Here is a 13,186-nt window from a genome sequence, read left to right on the forward strand (position 1 = left end):
TGGGATACTGAAAACAACCATATGTGGATTAAGTTTAAACAGCAATAGAGAAAACTGCTGACCTTCCTGGATTAAAGACCTTTGCAATTCAGGTTGTATCTGTAATTAAGCTGAGTAGAATGAATATTTTCAGTTTCTTTATTCTCTGGAATAATTCCAAAAATCCTTTGAGTAGGTATGCTGCTGTAGAAGCTGAACCCTGAGTAGATGAAGGATTAAACAAATATAAAGGGTTTCACGATAAACTCTAGTATAAAAGCAACAGAAAGCTGCAGAGAAAAAATATATGTATGTGTATTATATAATTATGTATAAATGTGTACACATGTGTATATATTACTTATATGGGCAAATAAAATGGAAAACTAGTTGAGCACATAAAAATTATATTCAAAATTCTCATATGACATTTATTTTTTTTCATTCAGACACTCCAGCTATTATAACACAGCAGGAACAAGCAGCACTGGTTACATCTAAAGCTAGATGTGATTCAGTATCCACACCCCTTTATACAGTCAGATCCACAGACATGTGAGCAACTATAGCATCAGACTGCCAGCAAAGCACGAGTTTCATATAGGGAATATAAATGCATCCATTCATTTCCTCTCATTAACTTCACAGTCAGGCTTTGAACAATGCGATTGATTAACATATTCATTGTTCTCTTATGCTTTTACCTCAAATTTTTACATCTTTAGGGATCAAAGATATCTGAATACTTAGCAAACAAATGTTCCTGCAAAACCATCTCTGCAAAACGTAGTGGCACCAAAAGTGCCAGAATGGATTTTTTACTGTTTCAAGGGACCTACAAAAATGCTAAGGAAAACAAATCTATGAACCAATTTTATTTTTATTTGCATTTAACATGATTATACACATTCATGTGTCTAACAAGATCTGCACTGTTACATTAAAAATACAGTACAATAACATTCAACATGAGGTACTTCATATTTATATATTTTTCCTTCATAAATAATGCTGTAAGCTACTAAATTCAAGCACTCTGCACAAATGGCTAGTGTCTTGAATTAGCCGAGCTTATTTAAACACCTTAAAAACAAAAAAGACAGTTCAGTGCAATAATTATGTAGAAATTAGACCATTTACTTAAATACTATATTAAGATATGCTTAAAGAATGTTACATTAGAACTGCTAGCCTAGTTCCCCTTTATCCCCAGTATGAACAACGACAAAGACTGCCAGATACATTGGGAAAAGCATCTACAGAGTATTCTGTTTAATAAAGATGTGTTTTTACACTAGAGTTGCCTGTCTTGTCAGAACAATGGTTTTCTAGTTTTAAAAGCTACAAAATTCGAGATTACCAAAGAAAATGAAGCAAGCACATTAGCTTTCATTCCATGTTGAAAATGCAACAGGGAGAATAGGATTCAAAATACAAAATTTCTTATTCTAAATACAATTTTCAAATTTAACTCATGGCTCTCAACACCAGCCAATTAGGTGATGAATCTGTCTTTTGTTTTTTAGGTAATAATAATTAACATAAAATCAAGCTCTTATACCCCCAGTGTACAAGATCTCCCTCGGCTTTCACCCAGCAGTTCCCTAGCCACATGGAGGGCATCTTGCTAACAGGAGTGCTGACAGTGAACGTTACTAAATGAACAATCTTTAATCTAAGGTTATCACACCCACCTCAACAATCTGATCTGATGACATTAGTGTTAAATCAGGTTTCTTCTTCTCTGGCTTAAAAATGAGTGCCTTCTAATCAGGTATATAGTCTACCAATTTGCATGGTAGCTATGAGTTACCGAAATGTTTAATCATAATTTAAAAGCAAAATCCTTTACAGAACTATTTTTAAATTGAAAACACACCTTTATTTCATAAATACTTTGCCAAAACTACTATCTGTCATCTTCCTAATAAGAAATAGTTGTTAGATAATTTTGGAAAGTTGTCCTGGGAGTACTCATCTAAAATCACCAGTAACAGCTTTTGATCACCTATGCTAACAGGCATAGGTAATGGCAAACATGATTAAAACATTTCCCATAATCCAGTGTTCTCCTCCACCAGGGAAGCTGGCCAAAAGCAAAAACCCCACGACTGGGGGGGAAAAGTGGCCCAGAAGCACAGTGAATAAGATAAGGGTAGTCACTTACTGGGGCCTTGCTAGGGCCAGCATGGGGACCATTTCTGTCTGACCTCTTATACTGGCCAGGCAGGGAGGAGACAATGCCTGAGTCGGCAAACACACTTGCATGCACATGGACGTGCATGGACGCCCACGACGTGCACACACCCACCCACCCACCCCAGGACTAACCCCTGGCTCCAGACAAGCCAGCTTGGGACTCGCAGAGCAGGAGAAGGAGGCGGCCAGGGACCACACTCTGGGTGGTGGGGGAAGCCATCTCAGGATCACACTGAGCAGAAAAGCTGCCCAGAAAGACATGGATACTTCAACTGGCAGTGAACACATTGGACACTACCAGGGTCACAGGCACTAAACCATCACAAGCCATCACTGAAGGAGAATTTTTGGATGAGCTTTTCCCTCCTTTGTTTACATTAGCCGTGTAAAAATAAGAGGGCTGGATGTGATGCTGATGCAGTGAATATCAGTTACAATCAAATGTATCGCTCCAGACTTTTTTTAAAAAACCCTGCAGGCATATATTGGCACTTTAAGATAGCCAAAGACCAAATTCTAGCAGTCTAGGAACAGGACATAATTATAACTAAGAAGATAGTATGTGGTCAAAGTAGATCAGGTAAAGTGTATTTTGGATTAAAAAGAAAAAAGAAAAATCAAAGAATAAAAGTATCTTATTACATTAACATGTAGTGCTACAAAACTAATTATTACTCCACACATCTGAAGAATTGTTTGGTCCTCTTTTCATGGGAAAAAGGGCATAAGAATTCTATACAGTATGACTTATAAAAACAAGCAAATAGTGGGGATCAGAAGCAAAGTGGGGAGAAGACTGGCTTTTTCAAATGGTGTGTTCTATCACGCCATCAAATAGACTATTTGTAGAATGGGACTTCTTTAGGTTTCCTTTCTAAGCTGTTTTAGTTTAAATTAATAGGCTTGTGATTTTCCCCAATGACAATAAAAATGTGTAATTTAGTTCCAAAAGAAGTGTCTGTACTGCAATAGTTTGTCTTCTAAACTAAAAGGATAAAAACCTGCTTGTAGTAGAAGTCCTGGCCTAAGCAAACATCCAATTTCCTATTTTACATTGATACTTTGCAGTGTTTAACATTTAACAATCTTATGAATTTTGGATTTAAGAAAAAATAATGCCCAGAGTAAAATACTTAAAATGAAACAAGAGCTAAACAAAACTATCGTCTACTTTCTAAATTATTATTTATTACGAAGCAAAGCTTCTTTCAAAATTGTACACTGAGGTTTACATGTAATTTGGGGAAGGGGGGGAGTTCTCTTTAAAAATAACTCATTATTATTTTAGAATATTTATTTCTATTGTCAAAATAAAGCCCTAAAGGAAATTCAAGGTGACCCAGAAATTCTGAGAGAGACAAAACTGGGAGGTCAATGGAGCAGTTGGAAAAGAGCACAAATTCTCCTCGGGTGTATAGATGCAACTCTAAAAACCACAAAGCCTTAAATAAGAACTTGGCTCTTTTAAGCATATAGTTAAAAGCTGAATGCTGCATTTTTGCCTATACATAATTAAAAGTTTGAAAGAAATTAAGAAACTGCCTACAGCTTCATTCATTACGAATTACCTGCGCTGATCTGCAGATGAGCTAAGTATAAGCAAGTAGGAACCAGATGCGCACCTCAGAGCTCACACTGCTTTGGGAGGTGTTTTCAAGCATAGAATATGAGTTCAGGGATCTGCCCTCCTTGCACCCCAGTGCCATTGGTACTATCTGAGGAGCACTGAAACTGGACAGTCACCTTGCCACACTGAACTTCCGTCATGCCTTCTTGTCCAAAGTAGCTGAGTTCATTTCCATCCAGTATCACGCTGGCTGTGTAGAAGGTGTCTGGTTCAATCTGCACTGGGTACTCAAACCACACGGGGAAAGTATTGCTGGAGCCATCTGAGAAGTACTTGCTCAAGTTCTGCCCCAGAACAACGCCCTGCCGCTTGAGTTCAATCTTGGCGCTATACTCTGCAGAACCACAGCTGGAGCCATACAGCCCAAAGCCAGCAATGAACACTCTCTTATCAACTGCGAACTGGATGCTGTCACAGCGGCCCCGATAACGCCACTGGTTGCTACGATAGGCACATGATTGGAAACGGTGACAGCGCTGGGGGACGAGGCCCTTGCGGGCTTTACTTACAAACTGCAACTCGGGCTTTTTGGCTGCAGTGTACCAGAGGAAAATGTCATTGGTCTCATTGAGAGTTAAAACTCCTGACTGGGCAGCACCATTTGCAAAATCATCCAGGGCCATTGTGGGTATGCGGATTAAGTAAAGTGCCTTTCCAAGGACCTTGCGTTTATTTTCAATGCTCAAAGCTAGATCTTGTCGCTGGCATTCCACTTCAGCCCAGTTGAGAGCTGCCTCAAAAACCACAATTTCTTTGGCATTCAGAGTTTCCCTGCGGAGGATACTTTCTAGAGTCTGGAAGTCGATATCGCAGAATCCCTCAGACTTGAGAGCTAACTCAGCCTGGGCATCGATCACCTCCCAGCAACGCTGGGTCAGGTCTGGCTCCTCAAACAGGCAGCTCTGGGAGAGGAGTACACAGGCGTTCTTGGCGCTCAGGCTGGTCTCCAGGAAATTAACGCAGGCTCGGGCGAGGTGAGGGACAATGTACTTTTTGGCAGCATAAAGAGTGGCCAGCACTGTGTCAGCAGCCAAGTCAATTTCATCACAATAGATATATCTGAAAGAGAGCACACAGCATGTAAATGGAATTTTCACAAAATGAATGTGTCCAACAAGATGCAACTACTTTCAAGTTAGTTCCAAGAAAGTCATCTTATGTGACAGTTATTATAAAAATGATTGGGATTAAGGGAACATCTGAAATATGTTCATTAATTATTAATATTCCAACTCAGCAGTAAATTTGTATAACTAAAGATATTAACTTTCTGTTACCATTCTAGCCTCTATTTTATAACCTGCATTCAATGTCTTCTCAAAACAAAAAAAAAAAAAAAAAGATACTAGAGCTGTTTGAAAAAAAAACTATATACCAAAGTTAGTATTAGCAAAAAATAGCAAAATTTCTGTTAAATACACCATCTTATATTTAATCAAAAAATAATCTCCAGAGTACTTGGTGGCTCAGTTGGTTAAGTGTCTGCCTTTGGCTTAGGTCATGATCCAGAGGTCCTGCCTGGGATTGAGCCCTGTGTCCTGGAGCCTATGTCCTGTTGGGCTCCCTGCTCTGTGGAGAGTCTGCTTCTTTCCCACTGCCACCCCCCTCCTTCCTCATGCTCTCTCTCTCTTTCAAACAAATACGTAAAATCCTTTTTTTTAAAGAATAATCTTATGTTTTAGAAGAGTGCGCTCTCTCTCTCGATATATATACACAGATATACATAGTTTTATTTTTAAATTTTCTCTGTACATTCAGAAAGAAACAAATGCCTTTAATACTATAATGTTGGCAATGATTACATCTTAATTCTTTTAACTAGGCAGGACTTGAATTTTTCCTTAACACAAAATAAAACCTGAAATTAAGCAAGATATTTTTCAAGTAGCTTTAAAGTTCAACAGATTATCAAATATGAATTTCAACAATCCGACATAGGCTTTGTATCTGGCTTTTTTTTTTCCTTCAAACTCTAAACTCTTTCTTCTCCACACATTTCTTCTACCTTCAGAATTAAAGACTATTATTTCTGGATATATTTAATTAAAAGACAAAAAAGCAAGAAAGCCTAAATATGCACTTATTTTTATGATTCTGTAAGGTATCCCTATGTCAGGATGAGAGAACATTTCTTGTGATTTGGGGGAATGGTGGCAGCCTCCCAAAATGGTATGTAAAGACAAAAATCATCTGCTTCTTTTAGACTGGTATGGTTGAGTACGAGAGTCAGTGAGAACTACATACGGGTGAAAAATACATGCTGTTAATACTTAATTTTTATATTTTTCTAGCTAATGCTAAGATGTTTAGCTACTTGCTGTGAAGTTTTCCTTTAATTTCTACATTTTAAAACAGTAAAACATATATGACAAAAAATTAGCAATGGCTTCTGCACAAGTAAAAAATCCCACAGTGATGACAATAAGAAAAACATCCACAATCACAAATGAAACTTCCATTTTTGCTCCCTAGAAGCTCTTCTCTTCTGATATGCTAAGCCATAATATACCTGGCAAGACTAACTCACAACATACCGGCAGCTCAGTGATGTTCTGACCTGAGAACCAGGATGCTGGGGAAGAATCTGAACAAGGTCAGCACGTTGTGCCTCTTACCCCGGATTGTCAAGTGAGCAGTCTTCCCCCTTTTCTTGACAACTCCCTTTCTAGGAATACTGGCTACTCAGCCATACAATGCATGGTCTGGAAAACCTGGCCCCCACTGTCCATGGCAACAGTGCAGTACTAACTATGGCCCAACAGCAAACGGCACCTTACTTCATTTCTGATTCTTACCACTGTATGTATCATTTTAAAAAGCTGTATTGAGATATATTCTAGGTAATGTATTTGTAAGAAAAAATGCCTACAGAATGACTTGAGTGAAATGTAACTTTATAATTCTTACTTGTGTTTCTTAATTATGTATCTATTCTGGCTGAAACAACAGGACACTCTACTGGACTGCAGTGCAGTCAAAATGCTGAACTAGTGTTAGCGTTCTCCTCAGCAAGAGACAATGTCAAATATACAAAGCTGATTTGACTGGAAAAAAAAAAACAAAACCCTCAGGTAAAACTGGTTTCTGTACATGTACCTCTAGAAGATTATAAAGGTCACTAAGTGTTGGTTGTTTAAAAGTGGTGGATTAGTTTACCTTTTGGTACTTCACATGCTCACTTATCTTTCATTTCCCTATTTCCCATTGTGAAGTTTCAGTCAGAAGCAATCTGATTTCAAAACTACAACATAAATAAAGAATTGAATACTTTTAAGTTCTACAATTGACTAGAGTACTTATTTCTCAGTAGAAGTAGACAATAAATATCTTGCAACATTTTAAGCATTTGTGGGATTATCGTCCAATTTGTTGACACAGAAAAATTTAACAAACACATTTATTCCAGGGAACCAAAATGCCCACAGCAGCAGATAACCTTGAACTCTTGATATACTTGGTGTGCTAGAATAAGGATTTAACAAAAATCATAAAACCTTACTTATCACACTAACACCACCAGTGCACATCAAAGAAGCTGATTATATTTTTTAAGTATATATCTTACATGTTTATATTTTTATATTACCAATTAAAATTTTCTTGTAAAAATACATATAAAACTATAGAAAACTATTCATATCTCTCAAAAATGTTTCTTCTACTATCAAATATTTCTTTATCTTTGAGAAATGGTATCTGGTTTTATGTAAGAGTACCTGTATGTATGGTATGTATGTACATACAAAGATCAGATATTTTAACACAGTAAGTTTTAAATAATTTTTTTTTAAGATTTTTTATTTATCTATTCATGAGAGACAGAGAGAGAGAGAGAGAGGCAGAGGGAGAAGCAGGCTCCATGCAGGGAGCCCAATGTGGGACTCGATCCTAGGACTCCAGGATCATGCCCTGGGCCAAAGGCAGACTCTCAACCTCTGAGCCGCCCAGGCATTCCTAACACAGTAAGTTTTATATCTGCTGACAAGAAACAATAATTCCTAGAAAATTCAGCAATCTCTTAACTAATGGTACTTAAATGGAGTGCAGAATTTCTGGAATTGTGAAACAAAATATAATTTATATCTTTAAAGACTTCATACACAATGCTGTCAGAGAGATTGTAATAGACAATCCTCCATGACAAAGTGATTTTTAATTTTAAGTCGTTAAAAATCAAATCACTATACGTGCCACTTGGTCTCAAATCCCATGCCAAGGTGTCATTGCAAATGCCTGCACCATTCCACATGCTTTTGTCCCAAAAGATGCACAGTAGTTTTCTCCAAAAACATTTACAAGGTAAGCAGCACCCTCTTTCTTCATCAGTCTCCCTTTCAGTTACACAGAACTTATATTTAACTGTGAAGCCAGCAGAGTACAAACACAGCATAAACAAACTCTTTCTAAGCAAATGAACGATGCTTACTTCAGCATAGCGAGAAAAGCAGCAGGTTCGACATCTGGTATACGGATTTCATCTTTGTCCTCAGCAAGTTCTCCGTAAAACATTGCATGGAACACAGAGCTCCCAACAGCTAAAACATACTGTGGAGAAAAGGAAATCTTATTTCATGCACTAAACTGAAAGCATTTTCAGTAAATCAGTCCAGAAAAACAACTCCAAGCAATCAGGTTTAGTGGACATGAAGCAACTACACCTGCTCTTTCTTCAAAGCCAAGGTCTAATGTGTATCCTGCTGTGAAAGCAGAAGATAGATGTTCATGCAAGCCAGCCTTTATGCTGCTAATTACCTCAAAGCTTTAAGGAATTAATGTGTAAGTTCCCTCATTACAAAATAAATAAAATAAAAGCTTATCTAACCAAATTTCTAGGGGAAGAGTAAACATGACTTTCCTAACCTGTCACAACAACTTCCCATGACTGGAGAGTTAAGAGGGCATATTTTTGTGTGGGATGTAAAGCAGGGTAGAAAGAAACAAAGAAAAAAAATTAAGCGTGGCTAAAGACCCTTTGGAGAGGCTATGCCTTCTCTGTGATGGGCGAAACACGCACTGCCTGCCATCAGCAAGCTGCCCACCCCAACCAAGTTTCAGGCTTATGAAGAGGAGAGGGTCCCTCTTTGTAAATCTCAGGACTAAACCGGTAATGCAGCTGTTGCTTACTTTGTGTCCTGGCAACCGCTGAGTCCCACCTGGTGGCCCAACCACAAAATGTACATCTGCCATCAAATCATTATTGAACATCACTGCATTTCTATAAACAGAGGCAATTTATTAATTCACAGCAGCCAGCATTTTTAATACCCCCTCCCAACATGCAAATCCCACAAGACTCACAAGCTTAGCAAAGTTTAGTAACTTCAGGGCAGAACTACAAATACAGATTCCACTAAACAACTGTTTGTAATCATTGCAAACACATGGGAAGTAACTAAAGTTAAAAAAAAAAGGCAAAAAGTTATCCAAACTTTTCATAAGACTAAGGACAAATAATAGGTTTCTATCTTCAAACCTTCCATGGTCCGTAGACACAAGCCTGTCACTTAAATGTTACAGCTTGCAGAAACATTTTTATCTAAGAGGAAAACAGCTGTACTGTTTTGGAAAAGATACAAGGCAGTTTTCCATTACCAATAAAGCTTCTGGGAAAAGAGGAAACACAGATTTATGTTAAAATACATTACAGGTTGTGCAAAAGCAGAAACTTCCAACACAGGAAAACTTTTAAAGTAAATATGCTGGTCTGGCACTTACCTTTCTCGAATGGTAGGATAAAGACCCTGCCAGTTTGGGGCCGGAATAAGGTTGTTATTACTGAGATTCTGCTGGTGGTACTGCTGGACAGTGGTGCTGCTGGAGTTGGCTGGTTTTTTACGAGGGAATATATCAGCAGCCATCTTCTTCTTCTTTTTAGTCTTCAAGGTAATTATTTCATAACAAACTGGGGGCAACTTGCTGCTGCTGCCGCTGTTGCTGCTGCTGGTATTTGTCTTCGAGCTTTTCTTGGACCTATTCTTTACCGTCTCTGGAAGCATCAAGAAGAAGGTGAGACATTTCATGTTCTTTTCCTTGTCATCTACCATGAGTACAGTATGTCTTTCTTTATAGCTAGATATCCCAAATTGGTGCAAACATCAAAGAAAAGAGGCTAGCATGAGCCAAGATGTTAACAGAAACCAACAAGCTGCTATTTTGCTTCTTCTCTCAGCCGGACAAGGTGACCTTTTCACTATGTTCAATAGAAACTGGCTTTAAGTTTTATCCAGTACTGGGTCTGCTAAATACATCTCCATCATGATTCCTATTGCTCTTATGTGCTCATAAAAATAACCCAGTTTCCTAGATCACCTGAAAATGCTACGCTGAGCACAGATGACAGGCAGAGAGAGACGTAGCACTTGTTTTCTGAATTAGGTTAGCAAGATGTGCTGGAGCCGTGCGAGTCTGTTCAGCCGGCTGAAGTTGTATGGTGAATGGATCGGAGGAGAGTAGGTATTACAGCCCTGCAGATGGAGTCAGACAGCCAGTGCTGGGAGCCAATAGCTGAAGTCACCAATCATGATTGGACCAAGCAAAACAGTGACACCTATTGTAACGTGCATAGCTCTGATATTAAAGGAACAGTAGTTGCATTCTGTTGTCTCCTGTATTATTGTATATTTAGGTAAGAAAAACAACCTATGAAATACATCTGCAAACAGGAGAGGAATAGTTTGTGCCCACAGATTTCTCTGCAGTAGATGTACATTTTTATTTCCCCAGTTAAACAGGCAGGATCAATTAACAAAGGGTAGGGACTGGTAACTACTCTGTATTTCTAGTAAAATCTTTATCCCAGCAGCATTTAGTTTCAGATACTTCAAACAAAATCCTCCATTCTTCCAGCTAAAAGGGATTATTAATAGCAAAACCATACTCAACAACACATTTATGACAGCTTAATGGAAAGGAATGTTGTTTTTCTTTTTCCAGTCTCTTTGAATGCAAGTTATAGTCTAGTATAAAATAAGAGAGATGAGGTCATGTGTTCATTTTACCTCCTAACATTTTCTAGTTCCTATGTTGATCTTTGACAGGAGTCCCAGATCAGAAAATACTTTTAAATTTGACTAAGATTATACCACTAGGTTTAGCTGCACGTTGAAACAGACAAATTTTAGATATGAAAATAAGATTCAAATGAAACAAATCTGTAACCTTTAATCAGTATTTAAAGGTTATAATTCACTAAAAATACATCAGATGGGCCCTGCGCAGGATCTCAAAATCCAGCCTCAACGTTATGGCTTTATTTAACTTGTAATAAATTGAAAGAATATAATCCACAACTTCTAACACAAACCCAGTAAAAAGGCTATTCAAAATGATAAATGTTCTGATGCTGCCTAATTAAAATGCAAACAGGTTCTCTCTGCTTTGAATCAGAAGAATATAAACTACTACATATGTGGTTTTCATGGATGTGAATCCCACAACAATCTCTGGCTTTGTTGAGCAAGAAAAAACAAACCCTGCTACAGGTTCCACATATATTTATTTCTAAAGAGGGACTAATGAGGAAATTTAATCCCACCCCATCTATCTGGATTACTCTCATCTGTTCCAGGTGCAGCAGCCATTTGCTAACCCCCACTCCTGGCTCAATCTTCTCGGCCACGGCCCTGCTTGTTGCACAGTATTCATCTGAATAATGAGTCCCTGACAGAGTAAGGGCTGAACGAATGCACTATGATGGTCACTGTAACTAATAATCTACTCAAGAGAACAAACCGAAACCAAACTTTTAATCCCTGAGGCCCTAAATCATGAGACTGAACCAAGGAATATCCTCTTTATTGTCATCATTATTACTCTTAAAACTGCAAAGCCAGTACAAGATAGACTGTGTATAGAAGAGAACCAATGGTCTTTACCACAAGGCTATTCATCCCCATTTTAGATGGACCCTGAGTGCTCTTATTATAATTACTGTGTTCCCAATCACAGGGCTACCCACCCCCCTACACACACACACCCTTTCAAGTCACACATCACAGAGAGAGATCTAGAGACTAGTTTTTAAAAGCATGTGGTGAAAGGTATGAAGAAACAAATCTGTTCCCATTTGACCTAACTACCCAGGATATGGTTAAAACCAAAAGATTTTTCTTCTGTTTAACTGCTACTGAGCTTCCTGACACCAACTCCTTGGAAAGCCCCCACCATAGGCAGGTCCTTCTAACCAGGATTAGACCTGGCTTTCAGGTGAGATAGTGACCAATTAAATTTATTTTTTTTTTTTATGATAGTCACAGAGAGAGAAGAGAGAGAGAGAGAGAGAGAGAGGCAGAGACACAGGCAGAGGGAGAAGCAGGCTCCATGCAGGGAGCCCGACGTGGGATTCGATCCCGGGTCTCCAGGATCGCACCCTGGGCCAAAGGCAGGCGCCCAACCGCTGCGCCACCCAGGGATCCCCGATAGTGACCAATTAGAATGGAAAGGGAAATAAGCTGCTTTGAGACAGACATACTAATAATTGTCAACTGGAAAGACAAAATATAACAAGCATAAAAAGCAGATACAAGATAAAAGTAGATATAAGCTCCTTAGAAGGCTTTGTGGTTTTTATTCATTTCATATGCAGTTCAACACCTTTTACCAAGAAAGGCTTGAACACTGCTCTTACACCACTAAAATAAAAAGTGTGCGCAATAGCTTAAGAAAATTATATAATATTTTAGAAAATGTTCTTTCTGACATTAAAGGTTTTAGGTATTTGGAAAATTAAGTTTTGTGGAAAAGCTTGAATATACTAATTACATGAAGCACTGCTCAATCTGAATCCCCTAGAATAATACTGCAAAGAGGGTCATTGTCACTCAAGAAATGTGGGACTGAGGAGTATGGCTGTTTTAAAGAAATGTTAATACAGAAAAATGTTCTTAAATACAAAAATTAAATGGCATTTTAACTTTTATAATCAAATTGAAAAGCATGAAAATGTTAGTAAAATCATGACATAGAAAGCTTCTTAAGAGCTTCGTTTTCCTACCACAGTTTAAAAAGTAACACCAAGTCCTTGCTCCTCAAAGTGTGGTTCATGGAGCAGCCTCAACAGCAGCAGCAGAACCTCCTGGGAGCCTGTCGGAAATCCAGAATCTCATCCAGATTCTGGATCAGAAATGCATTTTAACAGGACCCTCTAGTTAATCTGTAGGACATTCAAGTTTGAGAAAACCTCATATGAGAATAAAATAAGGAAGATTACAGGGTCTCCCAATGATCCAGTATCAACATCTGGAGCCATGTTTCGCATTCAATTATCAAGTGAATGGTGAAAAAATTTAAAATGATTTAACTTGGTTTGATCATAAAACTTAATCTTCATATCTTATTATAAAATTAGGGCCTTCTGATTAGGCCCTAAATGTCAAAATTCTA

The 13,186-nt window shown here is 38.1% G+C and overlaps 1 protein-coding gene across 5 annotated transcripts in view; it reads right to left on the reverse strand.

The window, feature by feature from the left end:
• Positions 1 to 384: 384 nt before the first annotated feature.
• Positions 385 to 13,186, reverse strand: part of BTBD3 (BTB domain containing 3) — a 34,134-nt gene continuing 21,332 nt past the window's right edge. For 4 of the 5 annotated variants that reach the window (XM_038571604.1, XM_038571601.1, XM_038571603.1 and 1 more), the window contains 4 exons: positions 9,521 to 9,791; positions 8,930 to 9,020; positions 8,232 to 8,350; positions 385 to 4,864 (listed from right to left, as the gene is read on the reverse strand). In XM_038571604.1, the coding sequence (XP_038427532.1) occupies positions 3,832 to 4,864; positions 8,232 to 8,350; positions 8,930 to 9,020; positions 9,521 to 9,663 (1,386 nt within the window). In that variant the 5' untranslated portion in view covers positions 9,664 to 9,791 and the 3' untranslated portion in view covers positions 385 to 3,831. Of the gene's footprint in view, positions 4,865 to 8,231; positions 8,351 to 8,929; positions 9,021 to 9,520; positions 9,792 to 10,114; positions 12,008 to 13,186 lie in introns of those variants that run through there. The other variant, XM_038571602.1, reaches the window with a different exon arrangement.

Source organism: Canis lupus, chromosome 24 (assembly GCF_011100685.1).
Source record: "Canis lupus familiaris isolate Mischka breed German Shepherd chromosome 24, alternate assembly UU_Cfam_GSD_1.0, whole genome shotgun sequence".
Taxonomy (NCBI): domain Eukaryota; kingdom Metazoa; phylum Chordata; class Mammalia; order Carnivora; family Canidae; genus Canis; species Canis lupus.